Below are 22,204 nucleotides of genomic sequence, written 5' to 3'. Positions count from 1 at the left end.
GCTTGGTGGTGGCGGCTCCACCACCCCCAACCAATGAGAGCAGGTAACTGGCAGAGCAGGCAGCTACTTTTTCATCGCAAAACACTTTTCACTGACCTCGAGCTCTCTCTGTAGCTCAGACGATCCCTGCTACCTGTCGAATGTCCAACGTTGGCAATTGGCTTCACCATTGTTAACACGGGTCTTTGCCTTGCCTGGTAATATAACTTCTTTCTCAATTTGTTCACACAAAAAACACGGAGCTAGAATTGAACAAGATTAGAATCAGTGTGCACATATTCACTCAGCACCTCCTTTTGCTCGCTCCCTCTCTCTCTCTCTGTCCCACAAATACATTCACAACGGACCGTTTGAATGGTTAGTATCACGAACAAGTAATTAGTAAGCATGTAAGGATGCATGTAGGCTAAAGCTATTATCGGTAACTAGCAAGTTGTAGCAGTTACAACTCTGTCATCTCAGTTCAAAAGTAAACATCACAGCGGAGAGAGAGAGTTGGGGCTTTTTAGGGGGGGCTTATTGCAAAACAGCATGCCACAATAATGTTTTAATTCGATTAAGCTGTTTTTATTTATTTGTTTAATTGGTGGAAGTCAAAATCGGAACAACACACCATTGTCTGTGTGACTTAATAACATATTAAAATGTGAAACTGCTAAATGTATTTTCAATTGGATAAACATTGTTCAGCTCTACATATTATGCCATTCTTTCATTCATTCATTCAGGATTTTTGAACTGTTGAGAGCCCTTTTGCTTGAGGTTTTTCGTTCTAAAACAGTCATGAAGTGCAGTAGGTTGTATTATGATTAGGAGATTTCTCTTTAGTTAGTCATGTGCAGCTTTACCACACACTATGCTGTGTGGTGGAGCTGAGGCTGTGTCTTGCCAGCTGTCTAGCTGTTGACGTACACTGGAATAGAGTCACAGCATGCCATCCAGCAGTTGCTCTTCTCAAAATGCTTCTTGGTCCTTCTCCAGTATCTGCTAAAGGGCCTGGAAAGCCATCTTGATGTACTTTAGAACAGATGAGAGGCAGATTTCTGGCTCAGCTTCAGCTGTTTGCTCTTCACCCTGCCGATGATTACCGTCAATCTACTCATTACCACTGAACACACACACATTCAGACATCAGGATGGCAAACAGTTCATTTCACAAATGAGTGTAAACATGACGGGAGAGCTAAAGCAAAAAAAAGAATTGCAAATTAAAGTACACATACAAGGTGCAGGATATCCTGGATTAAACTGTAGATGGGTGTAACATTGACATTGATGAATGATGAAATGAGGCTTTGTCAGGAGCACAAATGAGTCCGTCTGTTCTCTTTTACGATATCTGTGGTGGTGCAACTGTGACTGCAGGCTACAGCAGCAGTGCAGCAGACCTCCTGACCTGTACACACCATATGTATCAGAACTGATCTGTATCTACATTAAAACGACTGAAAACGCATATCAAGTGGCCTTTCAGGTACACTGGGCATGTGCGTGGCGGTGATTCGCTGAAAGAACAAAGTAATGCAGACGAAGAGCCGCACCAGATTTTATTTTGCATGGACCAATAACGAGCTGGGACTGTTTCTGAATGTAACTCTGGAGTTTAAAAACGGCTGTGGCGATGGAAAACAGAGTTGTAAAACAAAGTAAATACGGTGACATGCACAGTAAAAGTGTAGGCTGTAAGTGTTATTTGCATGGTACAAAATATTTTAATAAAAATAACAAGTCAAAAACTCTGTCAGTAGCACAGTGTTTCTTCTTTGCAGGACTTATGAGACCCAATCAGAGACCAAAAATGAGTGTGCGTCATTGTTTCTAAAGTCCTCCGTTTTTAACCGTCTGCAATAAAACGCTCTCCGGAGTTATAAAATGAAAAACGTTTTCAAACTTCTCCATTTTAGGTCTTCGTTTTCACCGTTTTAGTCTAGACGTGAGGTGCAGACATGTTCCTTTAACAAGGAATATGTCTGCAGGATAATACTCTCATCACATATTTAATGTGTAATTAGACCTCAGCCACACCTGAAATAGCTTATACTTTGTGTGCCTAAATATTTTCCAACAGTTTGATCTGACGTCAGCCAGAAATGGGAGGTTGACTCAGTTGTAGAGTGCGTCATTCTGGCTGATTAATACATATACATATTTCTAGATGTGCGTGTTACATAATAGGACCTGGAGAGGCGTAATGTCGGCCACACACCTTGGTATCTGCAAAGTCCTTAAAGCCATGTCGGCAGCCATCTTTGGAATTCCTCTGGGCAAGACCAGGCCGGGGGGAGAGTCATAACTGCACTTTAAATGGTCACTGGGACATAAAAACTGCATGTATTGAATCAGCAGTAAAATCTAATAAAAAAGCTGAAAATATTTGATGACTTTGCCCTAAAATAAGGTTTAAAAAAAAATTCCCCACAGGTTCTACTACGACTATCATTCGTAGTAGTAGTCACACACGCGTAGTACACCCTTATGTAAGTTAAACCACTTGATTGGCTTAGTTGGCTCAGTTGATTAATCTAATGACAAATGTTTGTGTATTCTAAACAAAAATTAATATAACAGTTTATCCAAAATAAACATCAAAACCTTGTCTTATTAATAATCAATATTTTATTCAATCATCCTATTGGCAGCACATGAATCCAATTTCCAGATCACAGCTGTGTTATGATTATTATAACAATAACAGACATTAATTAGGCTACTTTCCTTAAAACCTTTAATGTTTCTGATATGGATTTATGTCAGTATTGAGTAATATGTAGTACAATTATCACAGGAAAATATATTTCTGCATCAGTGTGGGGCAAAAAACAACTGAAACGATTCAGACTGTGCAGATAGTCACAGATTGTGTTACTTTCAGCCGTTTTCTCACTCAGATGTGGCCGTTAAATAACCCTCAGGTCTCAGTGCTGCCCTCTTGTGTTTCTTCTCTGCAGGTACAGAGCTTTCACCTTCATCCTCACCTTCCTGCTTTACACCAGCTTCCACCTTTCCAGGAAACCCATTAGCATTGTCAAGGTAAATAACTCATTGTTATAGCTCACGTTCATCTACATACAGATTTAGAGGCTAGGTTGGTATCTTCTTGAACACAGCTTTGGTTCTCTTTCTCTCCAAAAGACATTGTTGGCAATGTAATGTCCTGATGCTTTTATGTGTTGTTGCCTCATGTTTGCTTGTTTACTGTATCATTGAACAGGTGTAAATAAAAAGCCAGTCAACCTTCTGTTTGGTTTAGTGGTTTCAAATGTGTGTATGTCATCAAATGTCCCTGTTCTTTTTATTTCACGTAGCAAGTCAAACTTGGATGGATAAAGAACATATGGTTAGATGAAAGATGTACATCTCGGGAACATACTGTGTATTTTATATCACAGTCTGTGCCTGTAACACATGGTGTTTTCTGGCCAACTGAATGGTGCCCTTGTTGTTTTGTATCAACAGAGCGAGCTCCATAAGAACTGCTCGTCTGTAATTGAACTAGCCACCATTGCCTCTAGCAGCGGCGACAGTGGCAGCCATCTGCCCTCCCTGCCATCTTTCCACACAGACATGGACTGTAGCTGGAAGCCTTTTGGTTTGTATCTTCTTGACTCTTGACTTTTAAGCATTTTGGGGGGGGATTTCAATGAGTGACAAACCCATCTCGATATTACTGAGTCAACATGATATCTTTGTAATACAGTACCCATAGCACCTTCAAGCATGTCAGATTCTAATATTAATTACACACTTAAAAACATTATAAAATGAGTTTGTAAAGCACGTAGCTGCTTTTACAGCTTGTTTTCTGTAGCTTTGATCACGGAAGGATGTGGCAGCATAGAGACCTATAAACACAGCTGACTATAAGCTTTACAACACTTTATTTTTCAGATAAAAGGAACTACAAACAGCTACTGGGAGCCATGGACTACTCCTTCCTCTGTGCCTATGCAGTGGGAATGTACCTCAGGTGAGATAACAAGAACTGGATGTGGATCATCACTGTAAATGAGTCCCTTGTCCTGTGGTGAAACTTTCACTGAATTCCCTCAGCAGGTTTAGATATTTAAAAACTTTAAAATGCGCAAGTGCATGTAGGTAGGGTGTGTCCAGATTTACTTTTGCTAGCATAATCAGGTTGCGAAGTCAGGTGCACAGCACAAAGGGTTGTATTTAGTCTCTTAATTAATCATCTTAAGTTAATTAAGTGTGTTTTGTCGTAACATGAATGAAACCAGTCAAAATATCAACTGATAGCTTTAAATGTTGGATGAATGGCACATTATAAAAACCACCAATTGATCAAAATGCAGTCTCTGAGAGAGAGAGAGAGAGAGCGCTCTGGTGGATGAGCGAGAGAGAGGAAGCGTGATTATGGACAGAAGTGTGGACGTGTATGAAACTTCTTAGCTCTGTGGTTTATCAGTGTCTGAGCTACACTGCTTACGCTGCTATGCCTTGTGCGTAAACCTGTCTCATATTAAATAGAGACACTGCCTCTATCTTGGCAGCGACAGCCTGCTGCAGTGAATGTGTATAGGGCCCCTAATCTCCTCTGTGGAGGTTATGAAACAAAGCTTGTATGTAGGTAAATATTTAACGACTTAACTGATGAGACTAATTTGTTGTGATTATTATCATGTCACCACTATCTGCCCATGCAGCGGCATCATTGGGGAGCGTTTGCCCATTCGACTGTACCTAACAGTGGGCATGCTGACCAGTGGTCTGTTCACCTGCCTGTTTGGACTGGGTTATGTCTACAACATCCACAGCCTTGGCTTCTATATATTTGTCCAGGTGAGACCCTCATAATGCATTAGTAAATCATGAAATATCACATTTGGCAACAAGTTAAAGCAGAGACCACAAGGATTAATGTGCCAACTTGCACTAGTCACAGCATGGTCATGGCACAGGTTCATTTGCTATGAGGGAAATCCTCTTTACCTCTCTGCTTAGGGCACAGATTAGTTATAATTATAGGATGAGAGCAATCTGATAAATTTTCACAATACTTTTATATAACAGTTATTTGAAACAAGAAAAAATAGAATGGATAACTTTGCTTGTCCATAACAACAATAAAAATAATAATAGGCTACCAATCAACTACTATGGCTTCAACAGGTGGGATTTTATGCAAGGTATCGAATGAAGTACTGTTGGTATCTGTATGGTATCGGTATCACTTTAAGGGTACTGGTTTTGGTACTGGTATCCAACCCTATTAAAGACACTGTGGAAAGTATTGTCACATAAGAAAATTAATAAATAACCTATTCTGCGACTCCAAATATACACAGCATCTGAGATGGTTAACACACAAGAGACACACACGTACACATATACTACATAGTCAGGTTACAAGGTACAAGGTTGTTTATTAGTCATTATACAGCACAAGGCTGCATAACGAAACAAATTTGTAGTCCCTTCATGCTACACACACAACATAGCCTATAATTAAGAGTTATACCATATTAACCATTATTATGGTAACATATAAAATCAAGGCAAGGCAAGTTTATTTGTATAGCACAATTTAACAACAAGGTAATTCAAAGTGCTTTACATAAAACATAAAAGCAACAGGGAAATATGTAAAAGTTTAAAAGCAAAATAAAATATAATAAAAGTTACAGTGTTACAATCAGGGTTAAAAGAGTTAAATGGAAAATAATAAAAAGCTAAAAAAGAAAAAGAAAACAGGACAGTAAAAGTTACAGTGCAGTGTAAGTTATCAGTAAAAAGAACAACACTTCAAATAAAACAATATGCTGTCCTCATTTATCCTTTTATGATTTCAGGTAGCTAACGGCTTGGTCCAAACCACTGGCTGGCCCAGTCTAGTGACCTGCATCGGGAACTGGTTTGGAAAAGGAAGGTATGGTCTTCTCAGACTGAATTTAGCAGAGGAAAAAATACAATATGGATTTCAATTTGGCTTCTGTAGTAAAGAACATTTGTGGTTTTGGATGAAGCATTACTTAAAAGTGAGTCAGGGGCTTAAAGGTTCAGTGTGTAATTTGTAAGAGGATCTATTGACAGAAATGCGATATAATATCCAACCAACTATGTTTTCACTGGTGTGAAAGTCCTTGCATAAAGAACAGTTGTGTTTTTATTACCTTAGAATGAGCCATTTCTATCTACATACACCACAGGTAACAGTAATAGTAGTACTAGTCTGGTTTATTAGAAGTAAGAAAAGAAGATAAATTTGAACAAATGGAGTACCATGCATAATATTTAGCACAAGAACCAACAGAGCGTGTCGGCCACTGTAGCTTCTCCTGCTCGCTCGGAAAGGGAGGGGTGAGCACTGACATGCATTCATGTTGTGTTGGAATAATCAGAATCTTTTTTTCCTCCTCTCTTTTTGCAAAAAGAGAAATAAAGTGTACATGGGACTACAGAACTTTGAATTGTGCAAAATCTCGTATTGCATATGTATATTTTGCAAACATGTAATCCGTAATATGGTTATAACGATTAGTTTGCTATCCATGTAGAGTGAACTATATGTCTGTGTGTTTATTTGCTCTGATAATGTTAATCCAACACACCTTTGTAGCAGTGTCCATGTTGATTCCACATTCTGACTTAAAAGCACATGAACACACACTGATGTCGGAAGAACGACTTGGGAAATGGGACCTGAGGAGCTTGTGAAGGCACCGTGAGCCGCTGGTTGCAATTTGCTACCCTCACCACTAGATGCCACTAAAACTTACACCCTGAACATTTAATGAGCATTTCTGATTTAACTTCAACACCTTTTTTTTCATTCAGTAATAAAAAACTATAACTAACTATAAATTCAAAAATCACATAGACTGTATAAAACATGGCCATAGACTCCGAGACATTAAGCATAGCTTTCTGAGCGTGGCTTTGAAGCTCAGTGTGGGTGGCTCCATCTGTCACCATCTTGGAAGTTCCGTCTAACTCCCACCTAATCCAAAGATGGAGCGTTGTTGGAACTCAGACGATCCCTGCTACCTGCATGTGATAATCCATTCTTTCACCCATATTCTTTGTCTTTATAGTTAATAATAATAAAAATAATAATACATTTTATTTATAGGCGCCTTTCTGAACACTCAAGGTCACCTCACAAAACACAATAAAACATGGTTTGGAGACCAGCGTCGGGTGACAGTTGTCAGCTCGTGTAGTGTGTGACCCCTGTCACCGATCATTCACGTAGTGTGAACGCCACAACGACTTCAAGACTCCCGTCACAAGACGGCAGGTTGTGTAGTCTGAACAGCACAGCGATCTGCTGCCAGAACTAAGTCGTGTAGTCTGCACAAGCCTTTAGCGAAGGTTTGATACATTTCTCTCTTACAAACTCATTTAATCTAATGAAACAGCTCAATTTTAACACAATAACAATGAAACTGGACTCTCAGCCTCCACTACCCTGATGTGTCTTTGTTGCTGCTATCTTGTCTTCCTGCCAGGCGTGGACTCATCATGGGGCTGTGGAACTCTCACACCTCAGTGGGAAACATCTTGGGCTCCCTGATTGCCGGCTACTGGGTCTCCTCAAACTGGGGCCTGTCGTTCATCGTACCGGGGCTCATCATTGCAGCTATGGGCGTTGTCTGCTTCCTCTTCCTCATTGAGCGTGCGTGCAGACTTGTCATTGGCTGGAGGGCTACAATATCTTACTATTTTGCTGATTGACTTGTTTATTAACTTAAATTTAGCTACTTGTGCAGTTCCTGCACTTTCTCAAAGTGGACACAGTAAACCCCTTTTCTTCCTTAGTAAAGTGAGTTTCCATTTACGCTGCTAATTCCCAAACAAATGGTTGGTACAAAGGTCTGTGACTTCCTAGAGAACATATTTTACTTGCATAAAAAAAGAAGTGGATTTAGCTATGGAATCCTGATTTCTTTGGCAGTTTTTTTTTCTTTTCAGTTTGCTGGCTCACTAAAAAACAAGCATCTCTTCTTCTTCTTCTCTACATAGAGGATCAAATTAACCTATATATTTTCCCTCTTCAGATCCAAATGACCTGAAAAGCATGTACGCTAGAAATTCTTGTCAAGGCAAGAGTGTGAGTATATACACCCTTTTCTTTGTTTGTCTTTTTGTAGTAAATGGAAACACAGTCTTCTTTCTTTTTATTTTGATTATTAATTACTGTGTGTGCTTGTATTTTATATGTATTACCATGTAATCTTTATCAGCATCCATTACTGCCTCAGGATTTACATCCATTGCTGGATCTTTGGAATATAATAGGATTATGAGTTATACAGATGTTTCTATACAGGGCACGGGGGCTGAAAAAACAGTCATCGGTTCTCAAACATTAATTACTAATTGATGCACCAAAGGTATTAACATCTACTGGGATGTGAATTTAAGACAATTGCCCCAGTTATTTCAATAAAGTTTCACTCCATGAAAGGACAAGATGACAGGGATCCACTTTGAATGCGTCCTTAAAGGAGACCTGTTATACTGCATTTCCAGCCCTATATTGTAATTCTGTGACTCCTGTATGGCAGCTTTGCATTATTCAAAGTTCCAAAAAATTATTTTCTATCTTATACTGGCACTTCATGCAGGCCCATTATTGAGACTAACTTAAACCATCTGTTAGAAGGTTGTCTAGCCAAAAACTGGTCAACTTTGTATCGTGGAATAAGGCTGGATTGAGTGATACATTTCTGAATAACATACGGGTAAATAATCATAAAAGTCACGATGACGAGTTGGTAGAGCATGTGCCTCATGTACAAGGCTTAGTCCTTACTGTATTGGCCTGGATTCAAATTCAGCCTGCGGCCCTTTGCTGCCTGTCGCCCCCCATCTCTCTCCCTCTGTCCGCACTCTATCCACTGCTCTATCAAGTAAAGGCACAAAATGCCCCAAAAAGATTTAAAAAAAATCCCGATCATGCTCTGTGTAAAACTGAGGAAATGTCTTTTGGAATAATGGAGTTTAACTGAACAGAATTGATGACATTTATGTTGTGTTTTTGCTTATTTATCACCCTGCTGACTAACGCACTGTTGGTTTAGGTCTTGTCATGGGATTAATTGGCAATAAGAAAGATATAGAATAACACCAGATTTAACGCCTGGAAAAAATGAACATGAACGTATGAATATTAATAATGCGATTTGTTGTCTTGTCAAGCAGTTTCCAACAAAGAGTTGGAATGGCATAAATGGACAAACTGAGGTGTATCTGCAGTATAAGGACAGCAAAACCCAGGTGTGTGACTGTCTCTGTGTGTATGTTAATACTTAATGTATTGTACATGCAATGCTCCTGTCTCTGTATATCTGTGTTTCCCCTGAAAAATTGGATTTATTCAGATTTTTCCCCCGCTATAATATTAAATATTCATTACTACATAATAAACAAAAGATAAGAGATTTAGGTATTATTTATTAGGAATTTACTTCTTTAGCTTCTTCATCTGGACTGTGTTGGTTAAATCAGATTTGATTGATAGTGACAACCAACCAACCATTATCAGATTCTGATTCAGATGTTTCTATATCCGGATTGATGCATAGAAGTATCTGACATTAACTTTTTTTCATCTGAGCCCCTCCCACTTTAAACCAGTGAGAAGAGCACTGAGAAAACCACAAATACTGAAAATCTTAAATGAAATCTTATTCATGTATGAGCCATTACATGTAGTGAGAAGCATACTGAGAACATGTGTTTTCAGGGGAAAATTCATTCAGAAGCACTTTCATCACCAGTAGGTACAGCCCCAAGAACAATCAAATAATAGTCCAGGAATGAACTGCTTTAGATTGTACTGGGGAACTGGTAGCCCTGTGTAAATCGATTATAGTTAACGGTGTGAGAGTCGGTAGTGGTGGAGTTTCCTGCCATGTAGTAACAATGTAGTAACCAACATGTCATTGTAATCCATTTAGGCATACTACTGTTACAAGGATAGTGTGCAAAACAGGAAGGTCAGTTCCTTCATTGCTTCCAGGTGTTTCATGGTTCCTTCAGCAGCATTCACATTTTGGGGGTGCTTGATGATAACTGAAAAGGCATTCTTATGCTGAGTCCTAATGCTTTTAGATTTAGACAGCACTCTGTACTCGTGGACTTCCCGTGCGGGAACATGGCGGTTAAGTCCATGAGTATGCAAGTGCGGGAAAGTCAGGACATGTGTATTCAAAGTTTCTTTAACTTTATTGGAATGATAGTTGGGTGGGCTGGGCTTACCACATGCAATTGTTCTTTCCAGACTCCAGAGTGGGCCGTTCAGGGATCTAGACTAACTAGTTCCACAAGCAGCACTGGTGTTCTCAACTGAATATTTTAGGAGCACCAGCACAAAAATTAGGAGCACCATTTAAATCAATATGCAGTTCTCTGAGGCCTACTCTCCTACTTTAATCCTTCCACCTTTAAAGAGGTGGTATTCTGCTTTTTGGCTTTTCCCCTCTCCTTTATTGAGTTATATCTCTTTTTTGTGCATGTAACAGGTTTGCAAAGTGAAAAAGCCCAAAGTCCTGCTCTAAACTGAAAAGAGCTCGTTTGCAGTCCAGCCGCTTCCCTTTTGAAAGCTAAATACGCCTCATGTAAGGCTCGCCAAGCAGCTACTCTGACACCCCCTCAAAAACACCAGTGGAAAAACAGTGAGCTGCAGCACACACCTCCTCTCCCTGGCAAACACTAGCTACCCTCCAGGCAGTCAGTGGACAGAAAGTTGTTCCTGTGATGTAGAGACAGAGCTCAGTTAAAACTTTATGGATGAAAGATAATGTTGTTACAGATTAATAACTCACCACTCTGAAACTCTTGCTCCAGTCCATGTTGCCAAGCTGGTAACGGGAACATGTACAGCTGAAAAGAAGCCGTGTTTACTGGCTTCTCACTGACCTGCCCTTCTCTGCTTCTGATTGGCTAGTAGTCCTTAACTAGGAACTGGGCATGTGCAACTCCCAACAAAGATCATTTAGAGACGAGATGTATCACTCCATAGCTAAAGCGAAGCCTTCAACACAGGGTGAAAAGAGGAGCTGCAGCACTGTGAAGAATGACAAATAAAATATGGTGAAAATATGGTGTTTTTTGAAAATTAAACCATGTAAACCTGTTCTGGCACAACTCCTAAATAAGATTTGGAACCTGAAAATGAGTGTAATACCACCTCTTTAAAACAGTTAACTAGTCAATGTCTACAATGAATGAACAGTCCAGTTGTCATCAACAGATGGATTGCCATTTATCAGCAGGTGAACGGGTGCCTGGGACAGAAAAACTGTTAAATCTGCAGCCTCTGACCTTTGCCTTGCTCGTCTCTCTCCTTCAGAGTTACGACACAGAGCTGTTGTTGCCCAGGGACAGCGTGTGTGTCCCCATGCAACCCATGGTGGTTGTGAAGAGGGAATCTGAGCCGTCTGCCATCAGCTTCATGGGAGCCCTACGGATACCAGTCAGTTGAAAGTCAATGGAAATGTTTGTCTGAGGTCCAAGCTAATGAAGAGTCATCTTGATTCTTGCAGGGCACAACTTATTCTGTTTGTCCTACTGATCCCTCTGAGCATCACTGAGTCAGTAAATGAGATCTAATCTGTGGACATCACAGATATGCCACTACTTTTATACTGCAACAGTATATTTCTTTGAGCACTTGGGATTTGTTTCTGTCACAGTGAATAAATCACAGTGAAAGTATGAGGAGCCAAAGGAACCTGATTTTTTTTCACAAATTATCTGTCTCTTGTACTGCTGTCAGGGTATATAGCGACAGATTAGCAAATATGACAGAAAGTTCTTTTTAAAAGAATTCCCTACTGCAGCAACAGAGCAACATTATCATTCTTAAGAGTTGTGTTTCTGGGCACCTAGAGAACAGAATCATTTTATCAGTCCAGTTTTAAAAGTTAAGCTAGGCAGGTATAATTCAATCACAGAAAAACTACTATACCAACAATCTTGTATTAATGTCTGTCTCCAGGGAGTGATAGAGTTCTCTCTATGTCTGCTGTTTGCCAAGCTGGTCAGCTACACCTTCCTCTTTTGGTTGCCGCTCTACATCACCAAAGCAGGTGAGAACCAAACAGAACTACAACCTTATTTGTCTGATTCGGATCATCACAGTTTAATCAGCCAACCTACAAAGCGGAAGGAACAAACACATGGAGCCAAGAGACTTTTTGTTGGTGCAGCATAGTGTAGCTATGCAGCTACCAGAATTATGGGGTTTCTGCTGTGGCTCTACGTCCTGAACCACGCTTATGCTGCGCGATCATGCAAACTAGAACCTGGTGCCAACAGGAAGTAGCCTGTAGTAGTATTTCATAGGAAAATACTGACTTTACTACTCTCCATTGAAACCAGTGGGGTCGCTTCATCCAGTAATATACTGTCTATGGTGTTTTTACATGTGTTGACTAGTTGCTTTTGCTGTTGGTACATTTCCATCCCCAAAAACTAACTGTTGTTTGTTGCCTAGCAACAGTGTTCCTGTAACATAAAACACTTGAAAGCCAGTATTAACATGGATGTATTCTCGTACTGCAAATAAGATATCATCAATTTATTTTGAAGGAAGTACTATCACCATTCAAATAAACACTTTCTGGAGGTCCTTGACTTTGGCAGCGACATAGTCACAAAGCGGACATCGTTTTCTCCTCCAACAACCCAATGTTAGGCCGGTGTGCAGTACAGCTAATATTATACAGTATGTAGCCATTATAGTAAAAAGTAAGGCACTGGTGTAGGTAATACACCCTGAAGCTCAAAATCTGTGCAAGTAACAACTTACCTGAGTGCAAGCAGTCTGAGCAGATTCAGAGCAGATGTAAGAGCCAGCAGGGGCTGTTTGAGTGGGTTTAGACGAAAGCATTACAACATCTGAATGTGAAATCAAAAAGTCATGCTCTCTAATTGAAAGACTGAAAGAGAATAAAGAACATGTTAAATTGCCACCAGATAAATGTAAAGGACAGCACATCTGAAAGGGGCTGAAGACTTGAGGCTAGTGTGGAGACTGACCTTTTGTACAGTTGTACAGACCTTTCATTCAGCATTTTTACACAGCTTTCTAACATTATCTGCAATGTGATGACCAAGCTGATACAGTATCTTAGCCTGCCACATTATTATGCTGTTTACAGAGAGTAGGCAGCCCGCTCAGTTTTGTTACCTCCATTCATGTGTCAGACAAAAGACTGCCAAAAAGAGAATTGAATTAAGTGTGTGTGTCTCAGCTCATCTAGATGCCAAGAAGGCTGCAGATCTCTCCACCCTGTTTGATGTGGGAGGAATCGTTGGTAGGTGCTTTGTTTACATGAATGTTCTTCCCACATTCACTTAGTGTAAGTATTTACTTACTTTTGTGCACTGTATGAATAATGTGTTTGTGTGTGCGCACGCGTGCGTGTGTGTGTGTGTGTTGCATCATGCATGCACAGGGGGGATCTTGGCAGGAGTGATTTCTGATAAACTGGGGAAGAGGGCCACCACCTGTGCAGTCATGTTGCTGCTGGCTGCTCCCACAGTAAGTTTACACTGCACGGATACACTCATCCAAGTAGCAATGACAGACATCAAATAGATGTAAATAGATCAAGGATTTTTTTAAAGTTACCCGGCCTCTGTCCAGCATCCAGCAAGATGCCTCAGTGAACACATATTTCACTGAGGCAAAATGTTTGTTGGCAGCTGTGTTGGGGTAGTTACTCAAAAAAGGTAATATATTACACATTACTAGTTACTTTTTTTTAAAGTAATGCCTTACTTTACTGAATTACTCACTACTGAAAGTAACTAGATACACTACTAGTTACATTACTTTTGGATTACTGCATGCTTAATGCACAATAAGTTACACCTGATAAATGCTTAGATCAACCCAAATCCTTATTATAATGAGAAGATATGCATGATCTCTCTTTTATGGTCTTTAATATTACAAAGCTGACAACAGAGTTGTGAACATCAGCCCAACATTTGTCAAGAGAAGAACAAGGCTAGAGTTCAGTACTATAATGCTTAAAACTTTTATTGGTTATTTCATTGGAAACATTTATTTTTTAAATAATGAATTTCATTATAATACTACATAACTTAAAATATGTTGTCCTTCCAACCATCTAGTGTAAATATTAATTTGTTGAAAATAATACCAATAAAAAAATAAGACACTGGCCCTCATCACAATAACAGATGATGCTGAGACTTCAAAGGAAAAACTTATCATATGTAATGCAATTTGAACTGTGCAGTTAACAGACCAAACCCACACAACAAACTTACTGTAGCTCACTTGCCAAACTATGGCTTTAAAGAGGCGGTATTATGCTCATTTTCAGGTTCAAAATCCTATTTAGGGGTTGTACCAGAACAGGTTTACATGGTTTAGTTTTCAAAAAACACCATATTTTTCTCATACTGCACATTGCTGCAGCTCCTCTTTTCACCCTGTGTGTTGCACACTCCGCTCTTGAGCTACAGAGTGATGCATCTTACTTGTACAAAATCTTTGTTGGGAGTTGCACACGCACAGTTCCCAGGTAAAGACTACTAGCCAATCAGAAGCAGAGAAGGGCGGGTCGTAAGACACAAGGTAGTGTGATCCAAATCAAAGCCGCTGCGACCGTAACCTAGCAGATGGTAGAAGTTACTCACAAGTCCACAACCACACAACATTATTGTTCCACATCTTACCATCAGGACTTCATGTTGCCGGTGTTTTGACGATCTATGCTGTCTTGCTGAAAAATGCTACCATAGCGCAAATCGATAGACTCGCCTCTGCTCGGCCCTGCTCTGTTTTCCATTGCAGATAGTATCCAGAGATAGTACGTAGCTTCTCGTCATAGCGACACCACACACAGGTGCCGCGACGTAATGTTCAATGCGACACACACACCAGCGATCCACACAGCTTTCTCTTTTTTAAGGTAAAACGTTCAGAATGTAAAGACAGATAAGCGGTATGAAAACCTTCCGGCTGTGTTTTCCTCTCCCGCGGGTCGGCGCAGGCTTCCCCCGCAGCAAACTGTAAAATATAAATCTTTCTGTTGCTGGCCTCTGTCTGGTGCAGCAATGATGATGCAGTGAATAGTGAATATTCTCTCTGACCAATCAGCAGTCTGTCGTGTTTTCATGTTACATTTTAGTTTCCCTCAGCTCGCTTGGAACCTCGACGAAGGTGATATGAAAAAAAGTACCTGGAAGCAGGTACAGGTGCAACATTGGGGCGGCTGTGGCTCAGGAGGTAGAGCGGGTTGGCCGTTAATCGGAAGGTCGGCGGTTCAATCCCTGGCTCCCCCTGGTTGCGTGTCGAAGTGTCCTTGGGCAAGATACTGAACCCCGATTTGCCCCTGGCGGCTGTTCCGCCAGTGTATGAATGTGTATGAATGTTAGTTTCCGTTTGAGCACTTAGGCTCAGTGTATGAATGTGTGTGACTGGTGAATGCAGATGTACTGTAAAAGCGCTTTGAGTGGTCGAAAAGACTAGAAAGGCGCTATACAAGTACGGAGCATTTGCATTTGCACATTTCTACAATGGAAACCCAAACAAAGGCGAGTCGAGCCAAAGGGCCTCCGCTCAGCCTAGCTTGGTTTGAGGGCGTGCCTGACCCCGCTAGCCGCTCGGCAAGCTTTATGACGCGTTTTCATTGTGACGTCACAAGTACAGGAAGTGAAGGGCTGGACTACAAACCAGCTGTTTTGAAGCGGTTCAGAGCAGAGTTTTCTGTGGGAGATGGGAACTCCCTTTTGGCTTTTTCACTTTGCAAACCTGTTACATGCACAAAAAAGAGAAATAACTCAATAAAGGAGAGGGGAAAAGCCAAAAAGCAGAATACCACCTCTTTAAAGTAGATTTTTCCCTCTTACTGGACATGCTTATCAAAGGAGTGGTTATACCTGAGTCTCTCAAATCGTTTGTCAGACAACCTGTTCCTCATCAGAGTCAGCACAAGACTGCCCAGGCTAAAGAGCCTCGCCACAGGTGCACTAGAGGGTATCGCTATCCTTTCACAAAATTAATACAATACTTCCACCCCTCGAAAGATGTCTTTGCACTCACGAAAAGGGACGTTTGATTTATTTTTTTCTCCTCCCATTATGCAGATAGTACAAGAACCAGTTTGCTAGGTAATGCGATGATTTTGTTATTAGTAACTGTAATGTGATTGCTGAAGTTATAGAGAAAAGTAATCTGATTACAGTAACGTGTTACGCCCAACACTGGTTGGCAGTGAAACTTTTTTTTTTTTTAAAGGGACAGTGCACATCAATGAACACATGTAAATAAGGCAAAATTTGTCCGAAGGCTATTTTCCATCTGTAGTCCTCGGTAGTTTGTCACAAGGTACAAAGCAACGCAATTAAACATAAATTAAATATGTAATACAAAACAATTTAAAAGACACGAAAATTTTCAACATCATAATATAAAAGGCACCACAGTTTTGCACATTAAGAAATGGGGCACATTTAATGCCATTTTTAATCTTTTCTAATAACTCAATGTGTTGACAAATGAGACGAAGATATCATTTTTTTTAGGTGAACATAACACCAGGCAGCTGCTTATTTGTTTAGACATTTAAATTATGAATGGTAACTGAAAATGTGAGTGTTTTAACTGTCTGCTTTGTTTTTGTCCTGCAGCTGTATGGCTTCTCCATGATCAGTGAGTTCGGTTTGGGGCCAACCATCGGTAAGAGCCAGCTCTTATTCTTCAGCCTAGAGCTGAATGATTAGATGATTAATTCATTTGTTGGTTGAGAGAAAATTATTCAGTAGTACTTTTGAGAATAAATTACTTGTTGATGATAAAAACTGTCAAACATTTTCTGCTTCCATTTTCTCAAATATGAAAGTTAGCCTATAATGAATAGGTGTGGGTCTTTGGGTCCATTGATCTGACAAAATTAAGCATTTGAACTTTGTACATTGAAGACCTTTTGACATTTTTTAAACAAAACCAGTAATTTGTTGTTGAAATAATAACTTAACTAAAGTAAACATACATTTCAAGTTAATTTAGATGTAGGCTTATTCAATGCCTGACCAATATCAGCTGAAATTCTAATTTAATAAAGTGTAGGTGAAAATGTTCTAACTACAGTAGCGTATTGCTTTCACCAAGACAAAACTTACTTCTAGTTTTTGTAATGTGAAAAGGATCTTGTAAAAATTAGGTATCTTTTTATGTTATTATGACATATTTTCTTGTTCTTACTAGATACCAAATTATTTATTTTTTACAAGAAACTTCCTTGTTGCCAAGTTTTATAAAGTTTGCTACATAAAACATGTATAACCTATTTATCTTTAGAGTGGTCCAGTGTGTAGTGCGTAGTGGTAGTCGCTTCTGATAAAAGAAAATTTGTGAAATAAGGAGAAGGTTTTTGACATAAAAAGAAAAAGTGATATGTCATAACAAAAAAATTGTTAAAACTAAATAACTTGCTATCTAGTAATAATAGGAAAATATGGCATAATAACATGAAATATATCTTTTTATAATGCAAAATAAAGCTTGTTAAAACGAGAAATACGCTCTGATAGTGATTTCTAGAAGCCTGGATCCATATTTATATTAACTGAAAACTCTGTAGGTCAGGGGCTCCACGCAAAAAAATAAGGAAGACATGTCTGGTAGTAGTGTCTTCAAATAGAGTTGCTAAACACCTCAGTTCACTAAAGGAAGCCATCTCTTGTGACTGTGTGGGGAGCAAGCATTGTTGATGCGTGCATGTAGAGTCGACCTCTGCCGTCTGACTTGTCCACCAATAGGCGAGAAGTTGACCCCTTGAGACACAGCCACTCCTCATTTGCATAACAAAATGTAAAAAGGGGAGACAGAAATAAATACCTTTGGGGAAATAAATGGAGAAGAAAATGCAAAGGAAGAATAAAACAGACAAAAATATTAAAACACACATATTAAGTAAATTTTTTTTCTGTTTTATTAATTTTTTTATAAACAAACATACAGAAGACAGGACCAGACAAAACAACCACAAGCTGAGAAGCACAAAAACCAAAAACCCAGATTCCAGGTAAATGTGACAGGCACATTATACAGAATAAAGTGAAATATAATTGCTATACATTCATGCCAATAAAGCTAATTTGGATTTAATGGGAGTTGAGTAAGGAAAGAAAGCAGAAATAAACAATAGTTTTTTATACAAATGCTCTTGTCAGTATAGCAGAAATATTTACATTAATATAGTCAAGAAATTGTTTCCATATTCTTTCAATGGCATTAGTTTTGGACTGCAGAAGACAGGTGAGAAAGTCCAGAGGTATGTAATTCCATTATTGTCCTATCCCACCACTGAGGGGGCCTTATCTGAGATCGAGCGCTGAAGAATATTGTTCCTGGCACAGAATGTCATAACATTATACAGTTTTTTTTTTCTGATATATATCAGTTACACGACCACTGGGAAGACCCAGAAAGAGGGAAACCAGGTCAAGTTCAAACTCCTTCCTCAGAACCTTCTGTATTTTAAACAGAACACCACTCCAATATTGTTGTATTTTTACACAGGACAAGATACAGTGAGTAAGATCGCCAATTTCTGTCTTACTCTGACGAAATGGAGAGACATCCTTTCTGTATTTGGAAAGACAATTTGGACCAACATGTGCTCTATGCAGTAGGGGTGTAACAGAACCCAGAAATCTCGGTTCGGTATGTACCTCGGTTTTGAAGTCACGGTTCGGTTTCTTTTCGGTACAGTAGGGGGGCAAACATTAAATTGCTGCTGGTTTATTATGAACTTTAGTTAAAATCTAAATTAGTTTACAGTTTTTTAAACATTCTTCCAAATTACACATAAAAAATAAATTATATAAAATAAATGACAATAAGAAATAAAATACTGCTACAAACTACTAACAAGTTCTCCACTAAATAAAATATTCTCAAAACAATACCACATATAGCTAATAAAATCTAATAAAAATAATAATAATATGGATTACAGTGCAGCATTCTTATTCTTTTATTCCATCAATGAGTATTATCAATCCCAGCTGGAAGGCCTGCTCAGATTTAAAAAAAAACCAAAAAAAAACCCTTTGCCGAAGAGTAAAGTTTGTTTAAATGCCAAAAGGCGTTTTTTAATTTTTTTCTCCTTTGTTGCAGTGACCTTCTCCTTCGTGTGATACCATTAGTGAGTTAGCAAGTTTGACATGTTGCCAGAAACATACCTGATCACTACTAAGAAATGTCGGCCCAATGCTTTCGTCTGGTCAACTTGTCCGTTGTTGTATTTCACTGGAAACCGAAGTGTTCCCAAACAGAAGACTTTAACAATAAGGGACGGTCTTAAAGCTCTGTCCGTGATGCTTAAGTCACTAGTTAGCGAGACGCTGGGCTAAAGTCTGCCTGTGCAGCGCTGTAGTGCCACAAGGCAGAGATTTGGTCCGCCTTAATATGTCCGTGTGGAAACTCGGAATTTACGTATCTTACACACACACAATAAGCCCAATATATAAAGTTAAAGACTGCAATTGGTGCACATGTGCACCGTTCTGAAAGTCCTATACCGAAACGGTCCGGTACGAATATATGTACCGTTACACCCCTTCTATGCAGTATCTTAAATTGCATCACTCTTGTCTGGTAACAAACAGATACTTTCCTTGCATTCTCCCAGATGTCCTCCCACATCTCCTCAGTTATCACAACACCCAGTTCCCTCTCCCAGATCATTCCAAGCGTCCGAGTGCCGAGATTTAAGCAATCCTTCAGACTGGCATAAAAGGTTCTAATGGAAGCATTGCTCTGAGAAGGCAGTAAGTTTCTCTATCTGTGTGACATTCATATCAGCAAGCAGAGATGTATCTTTTACAATAAAATCTCTGACCTGAAGATAACAAAAAAGGTAATTTCTTGATATGCCATATTTTTCCATAACTTGATTAAAAGTCATGAGGGTTGGACCAACAAAAAGATCACCCAGGGAAGAAATTCCCTTAACTGTCCAGCATTTGAAAGCCCTGTACAAGGTTCCTGGGAGAAAGTCACGGTTATCAGCGATCAGGGTGAAAACCGACGTAAGCCCTGATCTGCCTTCTTTATGCTGTGTAATCCTCCATGTTCTAACAGTATTAATTGTAACTGGGTTGCAAAGCTTTTAATATATTTCAGTTTATCAATAAAAAGTACTTTTTTTTTTTTTGTGGACAATTGGATAGGGACTTCTCGATATCGAGCCAGATTGATGAGGCATCATCTTTAATCCAATGAGCTACAGTCCCCTCATCGGTTTAAGATCAAAAGATGAGGATGAGACAAGAGTTCAGAATTTCAGCTCTCATTTCGTGGTATTCACATCTAGATGTGTTAAACAACTCAGGACATACCACCCTTTGTTTGAACCCACCCATTTTTCAAGTGTGCAAAACTATTGGAACATGTGACAGACAGATGTTTCTTGTTACCCAGGTGTTGCCTTTTAGGTCGATTGTCCAAACATTAAATAGCTCTGCATGACTAGTCTAGGTTTTCATCCTTGGTTCAAACCTATAAAGACTGCATTTCCTGTTAAAGAGGATAAACCATCATGAAGACCAGAGAGCTGTCTATGGGAGAAAAGCAAGCCATTGTCAAGCTGAGAAAAGAAGGAAAATCGACCAGAGCCATTGGACAAACATTGGGCATAACAAGCACAACAATTTGGGATGTCCTGAAAAAGATAGAAACTACTGGTGTACTGAGCAACAGACGTCCAACAGGGCGGCCAAGGAAAACAACATGAGTTGATGACAGAAATATGGTGAGAGCTGTGAAGAAAACCCCCAAAATATCAGTTAGTGACATCACCAACGACCTCCACAGTGCAGGGGTGAAGGTATCACAATCCACTGTTGGAAGAAAACTCAGAGCAGAAATATAGAGTCCACACCACATGAGGCAACCTACTCATTAGTAGTAAGAATCGGAAGGCCAGATTGAAATTTGCAAAGAAGTACAGAAATGAGCCGCAAAAGTTCTGGAACACGATCTTATGGACTGATGATACCAAGACTGTGTTCAAAACGGGTTAACTGCTGTCTCAGAAGGTGTCTAACAGGACAGCGAGGCATCGAGTGCTGTTCGAAACGGCTCTAACAATCTCTTCCTGTCTCCTGAGATGCTTTCAAGCTGACCCAGTAACGGCCAGTTTTGGAGGCAGCATCGATGGTGACTTGCGTCTCTTCTGACAGCCAGAAGAGACGCAAGACGGCGTGCTGACGTCACACGTTGCCGTAAGTGTTGCCCTAGAAGGCTGTTTGAAACTAATTTAAACAGAGCTGCCTTCACTTGAAAGTCATGCCTTCTGAGGCAGCTGTCTATTACGATATCGAGGCAGCGAGGCAACTGCCTTCCGTTTCGAACACATCCCAAGATTAATCTCTACCAAAGTGATGGAAAGGCCAAAGTGTGGAGAAAGAAAGGAACTGCTTAAGATCCGAAGAATACAAGCTCATCTGTGAAGCATGGTGGAGGTAATGTCATTGCTTGGGCGTGCATGGCTGCTTCTGGAATAGACTTATTAATATTTACTGATGATGGTAACAGCAGAATGAATTCAGAAGTGTCAGGAACATATTGTCTGCCAATTTACAGAGAAATGCATTGAAACTAATCGGGAGGAAGTTCATCATGCAGCAGGACAATGACCCAATGCACACTGCCAACAAAAAGGACTTCATCAGGGGAAAAAAGTGGAAGGTTTTAGACTGGCCAAGTCAATCACCTGACCTTAACCCAATACAGCATGCATTTCACCTCCTTAAGAAACAGCCTGAAACAAACAAGAACTGAAAGAAGCTGCGGTAAAAGCCTGGAATACATCACAAATGAAGAATGCAACAGTTTGGTGATATCGATGGGTCGCAGGCTTGAGGCAGTTATTGCAAGTAAGGGTTATGCCACCAAATATTAAATGTTATTTACTTTAAGATTATTAGTTCCATTACTTTTGCTCACCAAAGAATGCTGTGGTCTAATACAAACAGTGATGTGTCCTAAGTTGTTTAACACATCTAGATGTGAATACCAGGAAATAAAAGCTGAAATTCTGAACTCTTGTCTCATAATCATCTTTTGATCTTAAACCAAAATGTCTTCAGTGAGCAACAAAAACAAGGGAATTTCCCTTACCGTTCCAATACTTTTGGAGGGGACTGTATGTATCTTAGAAAGGCACTCAATTGGTATCTCTTAATATCT

At 39.7% G+C, this 22,204-nt stretch overlaps 1 protein-coding gene across 1 annotated transcript in view; it reads left to right on the top strand.

Moving 5' to 3' along the window:
• slc37a1 (solute carrier family 37 member 1) overlaps positions 1-22,204 on the top strand; it is a 46,412-nt gene that overhangs the window by 10,317 nt on the left and 13,891 nt on the right. The window contains exons 3-15 of the mRNA XM_046053294.1: positions 2,949-3,030; positions 3,457-3,589; positions 3,889-3,967; positions 4,662-4,797; positions 5,808-5,884; positions 7,467-7,633; positions 8,016-8,068; positions 9,163-9,237; positions 11,315-11,437; positions 11,963-12,053; positions 13,221-13,283; positions 13,425-13,510; positions 16,636-16,684. Coding sequence (XP_045909250.1) covers positions 2,949-3,030; positions 3,457-3,589; positions 3,889-3,967; positions 4,662-4,797; positions 5,808-5,884; positions 7,467-7,633; positions 8,016-8,068; positions 9,163-9,237; positions 11,315-11,437; positions 11,963-12,053; positions 13,221-13,283; positions 13,425-13,510; positions 16,636-16,684 — 1,214 coding nt within the window. The remainder of the gene's footprint in view (positions 1-2,948; positions 3,031-3,456; positions 3,590-3,888; positions 3,968-4,661; positions 4,798-5,807; positions 5,885-7,466; positions 7,634-8,015; positions 8,069-9,162; positions 9,238-11,314; positions 11,438-11,962; positions 12,054-13,220; positions 13,284-13,424; positions 13,511-16,635; positions 16,685-22,204) is intronic.

The sequence above is a fragment of the Micropterus dolomieu genome, linkage group LG07 (genome assembly GCF_021292245.1).
Source record: "Micropterus dolomieu isolate WLL.071019.BEF.003 ecotype Adirondacks linkage group LG07, ASM2129224v1, whole genome shotgun sequence".
NCBI lineage: Eukaryota > Metazoa > Chordata > Actinopteri > Centrarchiformes > Centrarchidae > Micropterus > Micropterus dolomieu.
The sequence above is the reverse complement of the archived record's forward strand: the minus strand, read 5'-3'. Positions and strand labels throughout refer to the sequence as shown.